This window comes from Protopterus annectens, chromosome 14.part0 (assembly GCF_019279795.1).
Source record: "Protopterus annectens isolate FY-2018-M chromosome 14.part0, PAN1.0, whole genome shotgun sequence".
Taxonomy (NCBI): Eukaryota; Metazoa; Chordata; order Ceratodontiformes; family Protopteridae; genus Protopterus; species Protopterus annectens.
The window spans coordinates 818,901,891-818,922,346 of record NC_056748.1 but is presented as its reverse complement, the minus strand read 5'-3'; the positions used below and the strand labels follow the sequence as shown (position 1 = coordinate 818,922,346).

General features: G+C 44.3%; 1 protein-coding gene across 2 annotated transcripts in view; it reads right to left on the bottom strand.

Moving 5' to 3' along the window:
- NT5C2 (5'-nucleotidase, cytosolic II) overlaps window positions 1-20,456 on the bottom strand; it is a 2,665,542-nt gene that overhangs the window by 873,779 nt on the left and 1,771,307 nt on the right. For both annotated transcript variants that reach the window (XM_044056570.1, XM_044056571.1), the window contains exon 11: window positions 17,516-17,557. In XM_044056570.1, the coding sequence (XP_043912505.1) occupies window positions 17,516-17,557 (42 nt within the window). The remainder of the gene's footprint in view (window positions 1-17,515; window positions 17,558-20,456) is intronic.

Below are 20,456 nucleotides of genomic sequence, written 5' to 3'. Positions count from 1 at the left end.
ACACCAGAAAGCTTTAAGCATACTAAACAAAAATAGAGGTATAGATAATAGAAGTCAGGGGGTTGGAGGGAGGATAACCAGGACTGCAAAGTACAGTTGTGTACCTACCATAAATGTAGATGTTCGAGTGTATTCACTGTTGCAGTCATTACACTTGGGTTATTCTGCTGGCAGGCTACCCGCAGTCGGCCTGAATTCCAAAGTCCTGGTCCGTCGTCGGTTGCTGTCGCCTCTTCCCTGACGTCAGTGCACCAGGGGTATAAAAGATGCAGCCAACGCCATTTTCTTCAGTTTTTCTTGCCCCAGATGTCAGGTGCCCCCAAAAGAGTAGGCTAAAAATTCTGCTCATAAAAAAGCATGCACTAACATAAACATTACCTTCATCTACAAGCAAATACACCACGTAGGTTGTATAGAATAGAGAAGTACAGATAAGTCCCAGCAATGAAAGGGGGATGGTGGGAGGGTAACCTGGACTGCAACAGTGAATACACTTGAACATCTACATTTATGGTAGGTACACAACTGTACTATGTTCATCGTGTTTCACTATTGCAGTCATTACACTTGGGATGAATCCCAAAGCTGAGGTTGGGTGGCTGGGCCTAAATAAAATTAGGAGTGGCTATGAGGCCCTGCAGAACTGCAGTGGCAAAGCCTGCTCTGGATTTAGAGTAAAGAGGTAAGTGGTAGTGCTTTGCAAAAGTGTGCACTGAAGTCCAAGTTGCAGCCTTCAAAATGTCCTTGGTTGGTACTCCTCTGAGGAAGGCTGCTGAAGTGGCTGCTGCTCTGGTTGAATGTGGCCTACTGCCCTTAGGAACTGAATTGCCATGTTGTGAATAGCAGAAACGAATGCAGTGGCCTATCCATTTTGAAATAGTCTCCTTTGAAATAGCTTTTCCTTGCGATCCTGCAGCATATGCCACTAAGAATTGCTCAGTTTTTCTGAAAGCTTTAGTTTTGTCCAAGTAGAAGCGTAGCTGTCTGCGTATGTCCAAAGAATGCAGAAGTCTCTCCCCCTTATTCTGTGGGTTTGGATAAAAGGTAGGCAAATGAATGGTTTGGTTTACATTAGGCATAAATGTTGGGTTTGTCCTTAAAGAAACCCTGTCCGGATGGAAAATAATAAAAGGTTCTACAGCCATTAGTGCCTGTAACTCTGAGACTCTTCTTGCTGAGGTTATTGCTAGGAGCAGAGCTGTTTTCCATGATAAGTATTTTATCTCAGCTGTATTGGATGGCTCAAAAGGAGGCAGTGTGAGCTTTTACAAAACAAAATTGAGGTCCCATGCAGGTGTTGGAGCTCTCCTTGGAGGTCTTATGTTTTTGGCCCCTCTGAGGTACTGCCTTAGCAGTGGATGTGAAAAAAATAGGTGGGTCTGTATTGTAATGAGCTGAAATGGCAGAGGCATGGATCTTAATTGATGAGAAGGATAGGCCTTTGTCCAGTATCTCAGTTAGTTATTGTAAAATCTGAGGAATATTTGGTACAAGCGTGTCCCTTCCTTGTGCCTGGTTCCAAGCACAGAATCTCTTCCATTTTTCTGCATAAGATTTTCTGGTGCTGGGCCTCCTGACCTTCAAAATAACATTCATAACTGCTTTAGAGAGAGGTGTGTTCTGACTTGTTACATTATCAGCCATGCAGCCAGATTCAGGGTTCTGAGTTGGTTGTGCAGGATCTGATTGCTTTGTTGGGTCAGCAAATGAGGAATTTGAGGTAATGTCCAGGCTGGGCCTTGAGACAAGCTCTTTAGGATTGGGTACCAGTGCTGGCGTAGCCAGTCTGGGGCAATCAGTATCATTTTTGGCTTCTCTTGTCTGACCTTTAGGAGTACCTTGGGGAGGAGAGGCAGTGGAGGAAAGGCATATACTGTAAAGGTTTTCCAGCTGAATGATAGGGTGTCCACTTTCCATGCTTGTTTGTGATAAGTCCTTGTGCAGAATCTCTGCAGTTGGCAGTTGTGAGGGAAGGCAAATAGATCTAAACTTGCATTTGTGCCTCTGCCCATTGATTGGGTGGCAAGTCTGGCATACCTTTTGTCTTTGGAAGGGTGTGAAAGTGGAACCTGTAGCCCTGAGATACTATATTCAGGGACCATTTGTCCTGGGTGATCATGTGCCAATTTTGTGAAATAAGTGCTAGTTTTCCCCCTAAGGGTGCTGCCAAAAGATAAGTGCTTGGCCTTGGCAGAGGGAAGTCATTGGGACTGTTTCCTGTATGGCTGTGATTTGTCTTCTCTGCTTTTGGAGGTAGAAACACCCCATTGTTTAGGCCTGTATGAGCCTTGGGGCTGGAATCTTTCTCTAGGGCATCTGTATCTGCCTCTCAGTGGCCTGTCTGACACTGGAAAGGACCAATTCTTAGAAGGCCAGTTCCTGCTAAATCTGGGTGGCTGTACCTGTAGGAAATCCTTAACGGTCTGCATAGATTTCGCTTTATCCTCCATTTTGTTCAACACCTCTTCTGCCTTAACACCAAACAAAGTATTATGCTGTAATGGAGCATCCAATAATTTTGCTTTAACATGATCAGGCAGATTCTGTTCCTTTAACCTAGCATGCCTTCTAATGACAGAACCCGTAACAGCGGCCCTGCAAGAGGCCTCCAGTGAATCAAAACCACATTGCAAAGTATGCTTTCCCACTTGTTCAGCTGCATGCAATAAATCCTGCATTTCCTTGTTATCAGAACATTCAGAATTTGTCAACATTTTCTGTTTTAGCAGTGACATTAAGTATTGCTGATATTTAAGCATATGAAACTGACAATTTAAAGCCCTTACAGCCAAGGTACCGGAAGTGTAAACTTTTTTCCCCCATCTGTCCAGTGCCCTAGAATCCCTATCAGAGGGGACAGGGTTTTTTGCAGTGGAAGCCTTGACCCCTTTGGGACCCTGAGAAAACAGTTTCTGGGTCAGCAGCAGGGTTTTTATATAGAAATTTATGAGAGTCTGGAACCCTGTAGTATCTTCCTGGCTTAACAGGTGCAGGGGGTAAAGAGCAAGGAGACAGGCCGGACTCTGAAAATACATCATCTACAATGTCTAGAACAGGTGGAATAGCAAGAGGTCTGTGCTGAGGTAGTAAAAGAAAGTCTCTGAGCCTTTTCTTAGATTCTGAGTAATCTTGGCTCTCCCAGTGAAAATGCTCCCTCATGGTATGCAGGGTTTCCCCAAAAGAATAATCCTCAGGAGGAGAGGCTGAAGGAATAGATTCTTCAGCATCAGAATCCTCATAGGGAGGAAGAGAGTATCCCTGTTCAGAAGAGGAGTCAGAGGAAATGGAAACCTGATCAGAAGAGTCATATTCTGTGTCTTGCCTAGGCCTCTTATCAGGAGGGGGATGGGAAACCCTTATCAAAGTAATTAGGTCTTCGGCCATTTTAAGCATCTGTTTCTTAGGCATGGAAGTCTGTCCAGGAGAATGCTGTACTTGTTTCTTTGTCTTTAGAGCTGTTTTAGTCTTTGCCTTTGAAGCGGAGGTTGGCTTGACATATAACTGTGTAGGTCTGAAAACACCCTCAAAAGCCAATGCCTGCTCAGCAGCTCCGGACCCATCTGAAGGAATAGTTTCCGAGTGTCCAATACCTTGAGTATCCAGAGGCCTAGTTGGCTCCCCGTGGGAGTCGGAAGTGGCCTGTGGCTCTGAGGTAGCGGGCGTCAGGGGCTGCGAAAGCGCCTCACTGAGAACCAGCGACTGGTCTAGCGGAGGCCTCGTCGTCGGTTTTCGACCTCGGATGCCTGTCCTTTTCCTTTTGCTTTTTATAAACTCCGGTCGTTGGCTGTTCCGATGGCATTATATAATTAAATCTTCGGCCAAAGTAATGAAAAGCAAAATCGTACCGACACTTAATAGTGCATTGGTTAAATCTAGCACAAAACCGACAGCTAGCAACATCGTGGTCAGGGCCTAGGCAGGAAATACAGTAAGAATGAAAATCCTTATGAGGCATTTGCTTCCCACAAGAAATACAATTGTTAACTTTTTCTGACATCGGTCTGGAGCAAGAAAAATGTTTCCCCAACGGGGTACTTAGCTTTAATGAAGACTTTGGATCTGAAATTTGGTTTTGAAAATTTCAGGAGTCGGCCGACCGGCACTTGCGAACTGCTTTTGCATCGGGCACCGCGCGGCAAGAAAGACTGAAGAAAATGGTGTTGGCTTCATCTTTTATACCCCTGGCGCACTGATGTCAGGGAAGAGGCGACAGCAACCGATGCCAGACCAGGACTTTGGAATTCAGGCCGACTGTGGGTAGCCTGCCAGCAGGATAACCCAAGTATAATGACTGCAACAGTGAAACACGATGAACATCAGTGAATGCACTCGAACATCTACATTTATGGTAAGTGTACACAACTGTACTATGTTCTTCATGTTTCACTGTTGCAGTCATCACATTTGGGTAGATTCCCAAAGCTAAGGATGGGAGGAGGAAATTAGGCAGCATAAGGAGCAGCTATAAGGCCCTGCAAGACTGCAGTGGCAAAACCAACTCTGGATTTAGAGAAAATTGGCAAATGGTAGTGCTTGGTGAAAGTATGTACAGAACTCCAGGTAGCAGCTTCTAGGATGTCCCTGGTGGGGTCACCTCTGAGAAAGGCTGTAGAGGTAGATGCAGCCCTGGTTGAATGCGGTCTTACCCCCTGTGGGATAGGTTTCCCATAGTGCTTATAGCAGAAATTAATGCAATGGCCTATCCATTTAGAAATGGTTTGCTTTGAAATGGCCTTCCCTACTGCCCCTGCAGCAAATGTCACCAGCAGTTGTTCAGATTTCCTGAGCGGTTTAGTCCTGTCCAAGTAAAATCTAAGTTGTCTGTGCACATCTAAGCAGTGCAGTATACGTTCCCCTTTGTTCTGTGGATTAGCAAAGAATGTTGGCAAATGAATAGACTGGTTAAGAGTCACACAGGATACTACCTTGGGCATAAAACAGGGATTGGTCTTGAGGGACACCCTGTCTGCATGATAGATGATGAAATGCTCCACTGCCATAAGGGCCTATAATTCAGTCACCCTTCTTGCTGAAGTGATGGCTAAAAGAAAGGCTGTTTTCCAATAAAGGAATTTCAACTCTGCACTTGCAGCTGGCTCAAAAGGAGGTAGAGTGAGTTTGTCCAATACAAAGTTAAGGTCCCAGGCTGGAGTAGGGGCTCTCCTGGGTGGTCTTAAGTTTTTGGCCCCTCTGAGGAACTACTTGAGCAATGGATGAGAGAAGAGGGGTGGGTTCTGTGTTGTAATGAGCAGAAATGGCTGAGGCATGAAATTTGATGAAGGAAAAAGAAAGTCCCTTGTGAAGCATCTCAGTTAAGTATTGAAGAATCTGAGGTAAATTGGGCGCTGCTGTGCCCATCCCCTGAGTTTGGTTCCAGGAACAGAATCTTTTCCATTTTTCAGCATAAGATTTTCTAGTACTAGGCTTCCTTGCCTCCAGAGTGGCATTCAACACTTGCTAACTGAGGGATGCTAATGGAGAGATCTGGTAATTAGCCAGGCTGCCAGGTTCAGGGTTTGAAGCTGAGGGTGCAGAATCTGGTCTTCCTGCTGGGACAGCAGAGTAGGGATATGAGGCAGGTGCCATGTTGCCAGCATTGACATACTGCACAAGAGGGGGTACCAGTGTTGGCGTGGCCAGTCTGGTGCAATCAGTATCATCCTTGGTTTGTCCTGTTTGATCTTTAGTAGTACCTTGGAGAGGAGAGGCAGAGGAGGAAAGGCATACACTGATACATTTTTCCAAGTGAAGGGGAGGGCATCCACTTTCCAAGCTTGTTTGTGGGGAATCATTGTGCATAATTTGTCCAATTGGTAGTTCTGGGGGGAGGCAAACAGGCCTACATCTGGGCTCCCCCATTTGTTTATCAGCATGTTGAATGTCTTTGGTTACAGTTTCCACTTGTGTGGGTCCATGAGATTTCTGCTTAGTTCGTCTGCCAGTATATTTAGCTTTTCTGGCAGGAATCAAGCATGCAGGTGTACTTGGTAGCTTAAGGCTGTGTTCCACAGAGCCATGGCTAGTCTGCAGAGAGGTTATGAGTGGGTTCCCCCCTGCTTGTTTATGTACCACATAACAGTGGTGCTGCCCGTCTTTACCATTAATTGTCCTGGAAGAATGTGGTCATTGAAGGCTGTCAGAGCATTCTGTACAGCTAACATTTCTTTTTGATTGATATGCAGGTGCATTTGACTTGGGTTCCATTTGCCCTGAATGCACATCCCTGCCAAGTGAGCCCCCATGCACAGTCAGATGCGTCTGTTGTTAGGGTTTGGGCGGCAGGGGGTAGAGTGTATGGCAGTCCCTTGTTTAGGTGACAGGCCTCTGCTCACCAAAGGAACTCTAACTGCAGGCAAGGTAGGATAGGAATCATTGCTTCTAGATCCTGAGAATGTTGACACCATAGGCTTTTTAGATACCATTGTAGTTTCCTCATATGCAGTCTTGCATAGGGAATTAGGAGAATGAAGAGGCCATGAACCCCAAGGCTTGCAGTATTTGTCTTGCAGATAGCTAAGTCTTTGTGGCCATTAGTTTGAAGTAAGCTGACAAATGAACTTGTTTCTCTGGTGTGAGGAAAGCCATCTGGGAAGTTGTGTTCAAACTTGCTTCCAGGAATACAATTTGTTGTCAGGGTACAATATGTGATTTATTTTAGTTTATGGTGTACCCCAGACAAGTTAGCACCTTTGGTACAAATGCCAGATGACTCAAAAGTATGTCCTGGCTTTCTGCCTGAATTAGACAATCGCCCAGGTATGGGTATATTTAAATATTTATTTGCCTGCAAAATGCAATGACTGGAGCTAGGCACTTTCTGAATACCCTGGGCACAGTAGATAAGCCAAAGGGCAGTGCAGAAAACTGACAGTGCATGTAGCCTGCTTTAAAGCATAGGTATCTTCTGCAAGATTCCCTGATTGGGATGTGTAGGTAGGCTTCCTTTAAATCCAGTGTTGCCAACCAGGCATACTTGGCTAGCATAGGAAGCAACTGGTGAAGAGTTAGCATTTTGAACTTTGGGATTACCAAAAAAGTGTTTTAGATAGAGAGATCAAGAACAGGACGCCAGGAGTTGTCTTTTCTGGGTACCAGGAAAGGTCTTGAGTAGAAACTTTGTCCCTTTTCCTTTTCTGGGACAGTCTGAATAGCCCTTATACTTAAGAGAGAGAGAACTTGCTTTTGAGCCTCTGCCCACTGATTTGGGGGTAGATCTGGCCAACCGTTTGGGATTGGTAAAGTGTGGAAGTGGAATCTGTATCCTTGGGAAACTATATTTAAAACCCATTTATCCTTGGGTAATGAGTTCCCAGTTTTTTGCCTGCAGAGCAATCTTTCCTCCTAAAGGAGCAGTCAGTTGAGAAGGGCTTGGAAGTTTTAAAGTTAAGTCACTGAGACAGTTTACCATAGGGTGGAGTCTTACTACTCCCTGCTTTGGAAGTAGGAGCCCCCCACTGCTAAGTCCTGTGCGTACCTTGGGACTGAAGCCTGGATACTCTGCTGGTTCTGGGTTTGGACTAAGAAGGCCTGGAAGAAGGCAGGAAAGGACCAATTCTTATAGGGCCAATGCCTACTAAATCTTGGTGGCTGTACTTGCAGGAAATCTTTAACAGTTTGCACAGATTTAGCTTTTTCCTCCATCTTTTTAAGTAGTACTTCTACTTTGTTGCCAAACAGGCAGTCCTGGTTTAAGGGGGCATCCAGCAATTTAGCTTTAACATGATCTGGCAAAGATTGCTCCATAAGCCAAGCATGCGTTCTAAGTACAGACCCAGTGACAGCAGCCCTGCAAGATGCCCCTAGTGAATCAAAACCACATTGCAAAGTATGTTTTCCAACTTGTTCAGCAGAATGCATTAAATCCTGCAAATCCTTATTTTCAGCACAGTTAGGAATCAACATCATTTTCTGTTTAAGCAATCCAATAATATACTGCTGATACATTAACATATGAAACTGGCAGTGTAAGGCCCTAATGGCCAAGGTTGCAGAGGTGTATACCTTCTTAACCCATCTATCCAGCGCCCTGGAATCTATATCAGAGGGGGTAGGATTTTTGGCAGTAGTAGCCTTAATGCCCTTGGGTCCCTGTGAAATGGTCTCAGGATCCGCAGTAGGATTTTTAAAGAGGAACCTGTGAGAGCCAGGAACACTGTAATATCTATCTGGTTTCCTGGGAGCAGGAGGTAAGGAGTCTGGGGCCAAGCTAGATTCCGAAAAGGCATCATCAACAATGTCCAGTACAGGGGGTATAGCTAAAGGCGTGTGTTGAGGCAGGAGTAAGAAATCCCTAAGCCTCTTTTTAGAGTCAGAGTAATCCTGTCTTTCCCAGTGTAAATGCTCCCTAAGAGTATGCAAGGTTACACCAAAAGAGAAATCCTCTGGAGGGGAAGCAGAGGGAATAGAGTCCTCTGGATCAGAATCCTCATGGGTAGATACGGGTAAATCCTGGTCATCAGAGGAAACAGACATTTCAGAATCCTGATCAGAAGAATCATAAGCAAATTCAGTCCTAGGTCTCTTAGAGGGGGAAGGTTGGCTTCCCCTGATTAAAGTAATAAGGTCTTCAGCCATTCTTATCATTTGTTTTTAGGCACAGAGGCCTGACCATGCAGTCTGGGCATCGGTTTTCTAGGCATGGATCGAGTTTTAGGCCCTGAAGAAGAAGATGGTGTCAGTTTAATATCCAAGTCCATAGGCATGAATACACCCTCAAAAGCCGGTGCCTGCACAGTGGCTCCGGACCTATCCAAGGAAGAGACATCCGCAGGTTCCACAGTGGAAGCATCTCGCGGCATACCGGACTCCAAATGGGTCTCAGTAGAGGCCAGCAAATCTGAAGTAACGGGTATCAGGGGCTGCGAAAGCACCTCACTGAGTACCGGCGAACTGGCGACTAGCTTAAGAGAAGCGTCGTCGGCAGCTTTGGACCTAGGCAGCCTGTCTCTGTCTTTATCTTTGCGTTTTTTCGGAATATCGGTAGTCGGGCGGCTTACCGAAGCCATACCTGGGTAATCGAACCGAGTACCAAAATATTTAGAAGCATAAATATACCGACGACGAACAGTTTGATGTTTAAATAAGGCATAAAACCGACAGCGAGGTACGTCGTGGTCAGGGCCTAGGCAAGGAATACAGTAGGAATGAAAATCTTTATGAGGTATTTGCTTTCCACAAGAAATTATTAACTTTTACTGACATCGGTTTAGAGCAAGAAAAAGTTTCCCCAACGGGGTACTTTGCTTTAGTTGAAGACTTTGGTTCTGAAACTCGAAAATGAAAATTTCAGGAGTCAGCCGACCGGCACTTGCGAACTGCTTCTGCTTCGGGCACCGCACAGCAAGAAAGACTGATAAAATGGCTTTGACTGCATGCTTTATACCCCTGACAACCTGACTTCATTGAAGATGAGACAGCAACCGACGCATGACCCAAGACTTTGATAATCAGGCTGACTGAGGGCTACTGCAAGCAGATAACCCAAATGTGATGACTGCAACAGTGAAACACGAAGAACATCATGTATTCAGAAAGGATCTACACTCTAAAGAAGAGAGGCAGGGTATTCCCTCAAAAATGTATGTTCAAAACAGAATAAACTTCCATGTATGTGCCAGCTAGTTAGAAATTTTATAAGTGAAAATGGAAGAAGAGAAAATTAGTTTACAAACTCTCTCCATTACCTGCCTTCTCTGTCCACAGGGGAGGGGGCTGATAATGACCAACAGTCTGTTTCCAGCAGATGAATATGTAAATCCAGCAGATGGATCTGCTCTATGATTAGAAAACAAAAATGTGTTAATTTAACATGCTTCATACAGTCTGCCTTTTGAGGACTGAAGGCTGAAAGTCAAGATTATTACAGGAAGCATTAAACATATCCTCCAAGACTGGCAAAAAAAAAGAGAAGGGTATAGAATAACATATCATAATATCCCCTCAGTTCAGGGTGGAACCTCTACTTATTCCCATAAAAATTTCTCAATCAGCCTGGAAACATTCTGAGAGAAAGACAATTCCTTCAAATAGGTTCATAGGTTCATAGGTTCATACTAGGCTATCTGCCCGAGGGCATTTACAAGCCTAGCCCATCGTTTTGTGGCTTACGCCACCCCTTTAGTATGGGGAACTATACCCATTATTTTGCTGTGCCTCTGTCGAGCAGTGACACTGAGGTAATCCCTGGGGTATATCTGCGATCTCCCATCCATTGGTCAAGATTTCTCTTGAACAAGGCCAGCGAGGTGCTCTGCCTCACATGTACCGGGATTCTGTTCCACAGCATAGGGAGTCTTTGGGTGATGAATCTATCCCTCCAGCACGTCCTATTAATAGCCGTGTCGAGGTTTAAGTCTCCGCCCTTGTGGCTCTGATGGATCTAGATTTTTGAGGTGAAGCATATTCATCAAATCTGGGTTTGACATGGCCTTGTATGTTAGGCAAAGGTCACCTCTGAGCAGCGGTGACTGAATAGAGCTGGAGTTCTTTCAGTCGGGCAGCATAGGATAGATTTTGAGACCCTTTATCCTTTTGGTGAGGAACTTTTGTGGCCTCTCCAGCTGCTGCAGGTGTCGGGTCAGATACATTCGAATGGGGCATTGTACTCAATCATTGGTCTGATGAGTGATGAGTAAAGGGAGACTATAACCTCCCTTGATCTAGATGAGAATCCCTTCATGATAAGGTGGGCAATGTAGAAGGTCTTCCTAACTACTTTAGCTACATGGGTGTCGAATGACAGACTACTATCAACCTGGGTCCCCAGGTCCCTGATAACTTCTTCTGTGCTCAGTGGATTGCCACCTATTTGGTAGCTAGGGGTAACCTTGTTTTTCCCGAAGGGTATGACTATGCATTTTTGGCATTTAACTTTAGGCCGTGGCTCTGGCACCAGTTATCCGTTTCTGTGAGACCCTTCTGAAGGATATCTGTGTCAGATGTGTTTTCTACTATGGCCCAGTTTGCAGTCATCTGCAAACTTTGTCAGCCATAACCCTCCTGTGTTTGCTTGTACTTCGGAAAAGTAGATGCCAAACAAGAGTGGGCCCAGGACTGAGCCCTGTGGGACACCACTTGTGACAGGCTTTGAGTCTGACATGGCGCCAGCAACTCTGACCCTGTGGGTTCTGTCACTCAGCCAGTTTGCAACCCATCTTGTGATGTATGGGTTAACATTTAAGCTGATGAGTTTTTCAATGATACCCGAGTGGGGTATTGTATCGAAGGCCTTAGCCAGATCGAGGTAGGCTGTATGGACTGCCTTTCCCTCATCAATGGCTTTGGTGACTGTTTCAAAAAGTCAACCAAGTTTAAAAGGCATGATCTGCCTTTGACAAAGCCAAACTGGGTTGGATCCAAAGTCTGCAAATTCCCTATGTCTTTATTTATGAGGTCCATTATGATCCTCTCCATGGCTTTGCAGATAAGGCTTGTCAAGCTAATGGGCCGGTAATTTCCAGGGTCGGTGGAGGCACCGCCTTTGTGAAGTGGGACCACAGTTGCAGTGCGCCACTCCTGGGTATGCGTATCCAGAGGTAAGACTTTGATTAAACAGCTGTCCTAGCTGTGGGTTTAATTCCTCATTGAGTTCGTGGAGCACACAGCCGGGGACACCATCAGGTCCCATGGATGCTGTGTTTTTGCTTTGGAGAGAGCAGTTCTCACTTGGGCTGGAGATGTTTGGGGGCTGCAATCGTTTGGTATAGATATCTCTCCTTTGGGGAGGGGAGTTTGCACTGAACCTGTCAGCCAGTATGTTGGCAATGTCTGTAGGATCAGTAATCTTCACATCATTTTGAACTAGTTCTGAGCATATCTGGGAGTTTCCTCCTAGGTTTCTAACATAGCTAAAGAAGGCCTTATGATTGTCTTTTGAGTCTTTAGCTATTTTTCTCTCGAAATTTGCTTTGGATGATTTTATGAGAGCTCTTAGTTTTTACTTATAGTGATCAAGGGTGTCTTACCTTTTAAGGATTTTGCTCTATCTTGTAGTAGCTTCCTCCTTTTGTTGTAGAGTTTGTTTATGGCTGGGGTCCACCAGACTGGACGCTTGCCTTTGGTACAAAGAGTCTTTGTTTTGCTTGGGATTGCCTTATCCATGCAGTCCTGCAGGTGCTGGTAGAAGGCATTTGTAAGTGATTCAGCGGCTTGAGTACTGTTTTCCGCGGCTCGGGGCCTTAAAGGAGACCACACTAGTCTTTAGAAGTGTGAAGTCGGCTTTTGGGAAGTTCTTTACTGTGGTCTTTTTATTTCAGGTGGGGTGGGATGAGGACCTCCAGCGAGATTAGTTTGTGATCTGATCTCACCAGTGAGGGTATACTTCGGTGTTGAACATTGTGCTCCCATGTTCGTGATGATGAGATCAAGTATGTTATCTCCTCTTGTGGGAATGGTGACTAGTTGTTCCATGGCATTTGAGTTTATGAATTCCAGGAACTTTTGGGCTAGGGTGTTTGGGCTTGAGTAGTGTTCCCAGTCTATATTTGGGTAATTGAAGTCACCTAGTATGATGGTGTTTGGTGATACATTTATCCCTCTAGTGTTTTCAGGAAGGCCATGTGAGGTTCCTGAGTTTGTGAGGGTGGCCTGTAACATGCTACTATTTGCAGAGCAGTCTTGCCTACGGTTAATTGCACCTGGATGGTCTCCGATGCATCATGCGTTGCCACCAGTCTTGAGGTGTGGGTGTCCTTGATGAATATGGATACCCCCCCTCCTTTCTTGGTATTTTCCTGATTTTGGGGCGAACGCATGATATGAGGTAAAACCTGATAGCTGGGGTGCTCTCAGGAGCCTTGAACCAGGTTTCTGTCACAGCACAGACATCGATGTTCTCCATACTGAGAAGGGCCTCGAGTGCGTGCATTTTGAGATTTAGACTTCTGGCATTGAGCAGCATTACCCTTAGTTTTTTTCCTTTTTGGTGTTCTAGGGTGGTAGGTTTAGAATTTGAGCCTTGCCTAAAAAGGCACTATGGGGTGGCAAGAGCCTTTGCCAATATCCGAATCCCAGGGTGACAGGTGCAAGCCGTCCCTTGCGAAGCAGCGTGGCTTGTCCAGCATGTCATCCCAGGCAGACAGATACTGGATCCCCTTTGAATGACACCAGTGTTTAAGCCAATTGTTAAAGCTGATCATCTTATCTCTGTATTGTGGCATCATTCTTGGTGAAGGTAGGATACTGCTCAAGGTCAGGGTCATACCTGCCTGGGCTACATAATCAGAGAGCTCCTCAATGTCTCTTTTCATGTAGTCCAAGGAGGTGCGTCTCAGGTCGTTTACACCAGCGTGGACAATGACTGAGTCATATTTGTACCTGCTGTTGAGAGACCTGAGTGCTTGCGTTATGTGGCGGATTCTAGCGCCCGACAGACAGCTTACTGTGACCTTCTCCTTACTCAGTCTGGTGAGCGGGACGTCAGTGTGTCTGACTATGGAGTCACCAATGACTAGTGTGTCTGGCATTGTGTTTGGCCTTAAGGGCTGTGACTGTTTGACACTCTGACTGTGAGGTCTATGTGTTGCAGGTGTTGTGTTCTGAGGTGGTGGTTGTTTGGGTGTCTGCTTTGGTGGCCTCTGCTGTTTTGGTAGATTTTTGATCAGAGCCTCGAGTAAGTCTTTGTGTGTTTATGTGTATGATTTGAGGTTGTAATGGTACTATGTGAGACTGGGTCTATAGTGTGTGAGGTAACCTTCCCTCCTGACTGGTCTTGCCAGTCCTATGTTGAGAGAGCTCAGCCTCCAGTTTGGCCGTATAGTTGCATCTCTCGCATGTATTTGTGTTTTGTGGGAGGAGGAGAGGGTTGTCTGTGTACATGAGGCAATTGTAACATTGCCTCAATATTCCCAGGTTCACCAGCTGAGCAGGAGATGACACTAGCAACTGATCCCTCGACATGCTAGAAGGATAGACAAAAACTTTAAAAAAGATTCCGGGGGATGTGGGTGACCGAGAAATGGGGGGTTGCCTTTTTGGGGTGCTATCTATAAGAGTGCCGTATCAAGGTAATAAGTACTGTAGGAGCAAGTGCTAGGTTTAACAGATAGAGAATAGTCTACTTAATGAGTTTCCTCAGAATCAGAGCTATAAGCTTGAGAACCTACAGAAGAAAAAGCCTATCTCTGTCTATGTCAGAATTCCCTGACAGGTTTTCATCAAGGTTTTTTTAAGTGACATTGCCCACAGTTCAGGATTTCTATACGGTAACCACTTGAAATATTGGGACCTGCAAGAGTGAGTCCCAAAATACAGAGACAGAATGGTCAAAAGATCAGAATATCATATACTAAGTCTGAGATGCCATTTTTTGGAATACTCCCTTTAGTCCGAGGTAAGGCAAACTCAGAGTTTGTATATTTAAGTTCAGGGGGTGGGGATTGCAGGAGGGCTCCCCCCCAAAAGAAATTTAAAGGAATACAATGAGTATCAAAATACACTATTCTGTGATTTTGATCTTTTCCCCCCTTGTCATCTTTAACATTTCAAGTGCTGACATTTCAATAGGGAGACTTTCTATACACCAACAGCCTGTAATAACTGTCTGGCCAAGATGAAAAGTCATGTTTACAAATAAACACCATATCTTCAAATGAACAATATCTACCTTTTCATTTTATCACTGTAAGGAATAACCTGGATGTAAATTGACAAGTTGATAAAACTTCTGTCAAGAGGCCTCTTTCCCCATTTATTCTGAGAAGCATCTCCTAGACACAAGAAAGATGATTTTCCCATGCTTGCATCAGACACTGGAAGAGCAGAAGAGGACATGGCTAACACCTTGTCCGTGATGGCTGAAGGGACTACACCAGAGGAACCCTGAGAAGCAATTCAGTGACCTGAGAACAATGGATGGCCACAAAAGGTTCAGTCACCAACAGGTAAGGCCTGTCTGAGCTCATATTGGCAATAAGGTTTCTTTACTGCGTGATTTTTTTCTTTTTAGGTAGAGCAGAAAATGAACTAGCAGGACTAAAGCAAGTATATATGCTGAATCCGACAATAAGTCTGAATGCTGGTAGTCAGTACTGGAATGAGTAGGTCAGAAGTTAAGTTGTCAAGCAAGTGTTCAAAGCAGCACACATACATTTAAACTTCCCCACACAGTCGCTTTTTTTGTAAAAGTACAGCACTAAAGCAAAATATCCTGCAAGAAATAAAGTACTACAGCACAATGCATCATGGCACAAAAAATAACAGGAAGTTGTCACAAAGTGTATAAAAGCACTAAAAACATGAAAAAGTTTTCTGCCCATTTAAAACAATTCCAAATCCTTACATTCAGACCAACAAAGGTTTACATAAATATACTTTACCACAAAATTAGTCTCCGAATCAGAGAATAAGCCTTCAGGTAAAAACAGTAGGCCCTGACAGGAAAATTCTGATACTGATAAAAATATAGTGTTTCTTAAAGGAGAAATACCTCTAAGTCACTAACTAGAATACATGAATATTTTCTTAATAGAGCAATTCTGTGTAGAAGGGATAACTTGTGGGGAATATTCTCCAGAAATGTAGCTAGAAAGCTGACTGTTGCTCCTGTAAAGCCTCAAGATACTTCCTATCAAGATGGCAAAAATGTACTGAAGATTTCTTCACACTGACTGCTGATTTCTCTCCAGTGAGATGTCCAAAAAGAGTCAAGAGTCAAGATGAGGGAAGAAGGAAGCCAGAGTTTGCTGAACCTGGCTGGTTGTTGAATCCTAAAGCAGGATATGACCCATAGAGTCAAAAAGCTACTGCAGCAGTGAGAACAATGAATAAGTTTGTATTACACACTAATTAAAAGCAAGTATAATTAAGATCTTTTTATGTATATTTAATCTACACAGTGGCATAGAAATTTCATTATGCATAGTTTCCAGCAAAAACTTCTATGGTGGCGTTAGTTTTACTTAATCAGCTGTGACTTTTTAAATGCAGTCACTGCTTCTTTTTGCCATTATTTTCTATTCGGTACCATATACTTTCTGTGCTGTAAAGCTGAAACATAAGGTTAACGACCTTCCCATTTCTGGTCTTAACTGTTTTCAGTAAGTAATGCAGTAGCACCCTAGCTGTACAGCTCATAGATCCTTCTCTTTCTTTTTTTGGTACTACCATTTCATTTCTTCCAAGCCATTATCATGGCAATGAAATAGGCTATTTCAAAATCTACTTATGTATGACTTGAAAAAAAGAGTGAGAGAGAAAGACAGAGAAGTGGCAAAAATGCTCAAAGAATTTTAAAACATAACAGAAGAACTCTACTTGGAAGACAGTTTTGTGACATACACTGATAAAGCCCTGACTGTGACCCAGAGTCCCAGACCACCCAGGATCAATTAGTCAACTAGGTGATTTGAAGACCTATCAAGGAGGATGGGACATGGGAGTGAGCAAACAATGTCAGCTCTCCCACCAACAGGGAAGACAGACAAGCTAGCCCACTACATGACTGGCCTGTAATGGAGCTAGGACATTCAGCAAGCTGTAGTTAAGACAAGACATTTAGAACACTAAGCTGTGCTTAACAAAGTAACAGTAAATGGCAAGCATATGAGAATATGTGCATGAAATAGGGTGGGGTTAAGGGCATATGAAGACCTCAAACTGTCATAAGGACCAGCAAATGGCCTAGGAGGAAACCCTCTACCCACTATGGTTGAATAAATGATGGTCTTTTCCTCTGGATGGTACTCGCCTCCCAAACTTCCCAACTAAGAGTGAGGTGCCACTATGCAAGTCCCTAGTAGAAACCAAAGCATCCTGCCCCTCCCTGAACAAGGGTGCAAGTGAACAGTTTAACAGCAAGAAATAGATAACAGTTCAAGAGTAGGGGGAGGGGGAGGATGGACTGCAGAAGAAGAGGGGAAAATCACTAAAATAGTAAACTGTCATAGCCACATTATACTATTTTATCCTGTCCATCACTTCAACTATCTACAAACTAAAGACACTGTTTAATGTGATACTGCCTTATACTAATTACATTGTGTCTAGGAAGGTAAGGACATAGCTAGGTTAGCTGGCATTTTATGCAGTTACTTGATCTGATACATCCTTCAACACTAGAATGAGGACAAAAAGGTTCTCTTAGAGCTGAGGTAAAAAAAAAATCCTCTTCACAAGTTGACGACCCAAGAAAAAAGCAAAAACTCTTTTCCTTTCAAAGTTGTAGCAAACCATTTGCTACAAATTTAACAAGTAACTTCCTACAGCTAAATACACACAAGAAGCTGATGTCAAGACCACAAATACAGTACTAGGATTCATGTCTGAATGCTGGTACTGTATCATCGCACAATCAACGTGCCCCCTAATACTTTGTCCAGTGGCAGGTGTTCGCTTTGCCTGACCCTAGTTATATTTTCGTAAGAAGATAGAACAAGAACATACTACTGGGACCTAAGAATACATGCTGCATCAAACATGCGTACAAGTTAATGCAATATTGTTTTCAAAATTATCAAACACTGCACTGCAGAATATGTACTCTTTGCATCTACAGTGCTAAATATAATTTTAATCTTACCTTTGGTCCATAAGGAAAATCAAAGAGGTATGTCATAATTTTCTAGGGGGAAAAAAAGTTTGTTTAGACAGTGACACATTAGGTTTATTAGTATTCTTATTTATCAGTAAAACTGTACCAAGATTAACAAAGAGAACTGGAAACTTAACTATAGTCAGTGGGAAAATACTGTTTTCTGATGCTCTTAAGTCACAAAGCAACTGTAAAAATGTCATTAACTCTAATAAGTTAGAATATGAGAATTTCACAAAGTAGGTGGAAAGTACAGTTGTGTACACTTACCATAAATGTAAATGTTCGAGTGTATTCACTGTTGCAGTCATTACATTTGAGTTATCTGCCTGAAGGTAGCCCTCAGCCCGCCTGAATACCAGAGTCTTGGAATCCTGCGTCAGATGCTGTCTCTTCTTCCATGACGTCAGGGGTATAAAACATGCAGTCCACGCCACTACATGAGTTTTTCTTGCCCCAGATGTCAAGTGCCCCCATAATGGGAAGCAATTATATGTTATGTTGCACCTCCAACAAAAAGCAAATACACCAGAAAGCTCAAATACACCAAACAAGAAGGAAAGGTAGAGCCAAGAGAAGTCAGGGGGCTGGAGGAAGGGTAATCAGGACTTCAACAGTGAATACACTCGAACATCTACATTTATGGTAAGTGCACACAACTGTACTATGTTCTTCGTGTTTCACTGCTGCAGTCATTACATTTGGGTAGATTCCCAAAGCTAAGGAAGGGAGGAGGAAGTTGAGCATTAAGACTAGCTATTAAGCCCTACAAAACTGCAGTAGCAAAACCAGCTCTGGATTGAGAAAAATAGGTATGTGGTAATGCTTGGTGAAGGTATGAACAGAGCTCCAGGTAGCAGCTTCTAGGATGTCCCTGGTAGGAATCCCTCTGAGAAAGGCTGTAGAGGTAAATGCAGCCCTGGTGGAATGTGATCTTATCCTCTGTGGGGTAGGTTTTCCATGGTGTTTATAGCAGAAATGAATGCAATGGGCTATCCATTTAAAAATGGTTTGCTTTGAAATGGCCTTGCCCTCTGCCCCTGCAGCAAAGCCAACTAGCAGCTGTTCAGATTTTCTGAGTGGCTTAGCCCTGTCCAAATAAAATCTAAGTTGTCTGTGCACGTCCAAAGAGGTGCAGAATTCATTCTCCTTTCTTTTGTGGATTAGGAAAAAAGGTAGGCAAATGAATGGACTGATTTAGGGCCAAATTAGACACCACCTTGGGCATAAAGGAAGGATTGATCCTGAGGGAAACGCTGTCTGCATGGAAGATAATGAAGGGCTCCACTGCCATGAGGGCCTGTAATTCAGACACTCTTCTTGCTGAACAGATGGCTAGAAGGAAGGCTGTTTTCCAAGAAAGGAATGTGAACTCTGCAGTTGCAGCTGGTTCAAATGGAGTGATAGTGAGCTTTTCCAATACAAAGTTAAGGTCCCAGGCTGGAGTAGGGGCTCGCCTGGGGGGTCTTCAATTTTTAGCCCCTCTGAGGAACTGCTTTAACAGGGGGTGAGAGAAGCGGGGAGGTTCAGTATTATAATGTGCTGAAATTGCAGAGGCATGAATTTTAACTGACGAGAAGGATAGGCCCTTGTGGAGCATTTTTGTTAAGTACTGAAGGATATGAGGTACACTGGGCACCGTAGTGCCCATACCCTGGGTCTGGCTCCAGGAACAGTATCTTTTCCACATTTCAGCACAGGATTTTCCAGTACTAGGTCTCCTTGCTTCCAGAAAGACCTCTAGCACCTGCTTACCGAGGGTTGCTATTGGAGAGCTCAAGGAATTAGCCAGGCTGCAAGGTTCAGAGTTTGAAGCTGATGGTGCAGAATCTGGCCTGCCTGCTGGGACAGCAAGGAAGGTGTCTGAGGTAGGTGCCATGGATCCAGCAGTATCATGCTGCGCAAGAGGGGGTACCAGTGCTGGTGAGGACAGTTTGGTGCAATAAGAATTGTCCTTGGTTTGTCCTGCCGAACCTTCGAGAGGAGGGACAGAGGGGGAAAGGCGTAAACCGAGAGGCTTTCCCAGGTAAAGGACAGGGCATCCACTTTCCAAGCTTGACTGTGGGGAGTCCTTGTTCAGAATTTGTCCAATTGGTAGTTCTGGGGGGATGCAAACAGGTCTATTTCTGGAGACCCCCATTTGTTCCTCGTAAGGATGTATATTTTTGGTTCCAGTTTCCATTTGTGTGGGTCCATGAGATTTCTACTTAGGTCGTCTGCCAGTGAATATAGCTTGCCTGGCAAAAATTGAGCTTGTAGGTGCACTTGGTACCTCAAGCCATGGCTAGTCTGCAGAGAGGGTACAAGTGGGGTCCTCCCTGCTTGTTTATGTACCACATAACTGTGGTGTTGTCTGTCTTTACCAATAATTGTCCTGGAAGGATGAGGTCCTTGAAGGTTGTCAGGGAATTCTGTACAGCTGACATTTCTTTTAGGTTCCATTTGCTCTGAATGTACCGCCCTGCCAAGTAAGCCCCCCATGCGCAGTCTGATGCGTCTGTAGTCAGGGTTTAGGCGGCAGGGGGTAGATTGAAAGGGAGCCCCTTGTTGAAGTGGCAGGCCTCTGCCCACCAAAGGAACTCTGTCTTTATACAAGGAATGATAGGAATCATTGATTCCAGGTCCTGAGAATGTTGACACCACAGGCTTTTTAGATACCACTGTAGTTTCCTCATATGCAGTCTTGCATATGGAATTAGTAGAATGCAAGAGGCCACGAACCCCAGGGCTTGCAGGATTTTCCTTGCAGATAGCTGGGTTTTTGTGGCCAGTAGTTTGAAGTAGGCTGTCAAATAAACTTGTTTCTCTGACATGAGGTAAGCCATCTGGAAAGTTTTGTTCAAGCTTGCTCCCAGGAATACAATCTGTTGGCAGGGTACTAGATGAGATTTCTTTTTGTTTATGGTGTACCCCAGCGAGGTTAGAAGTT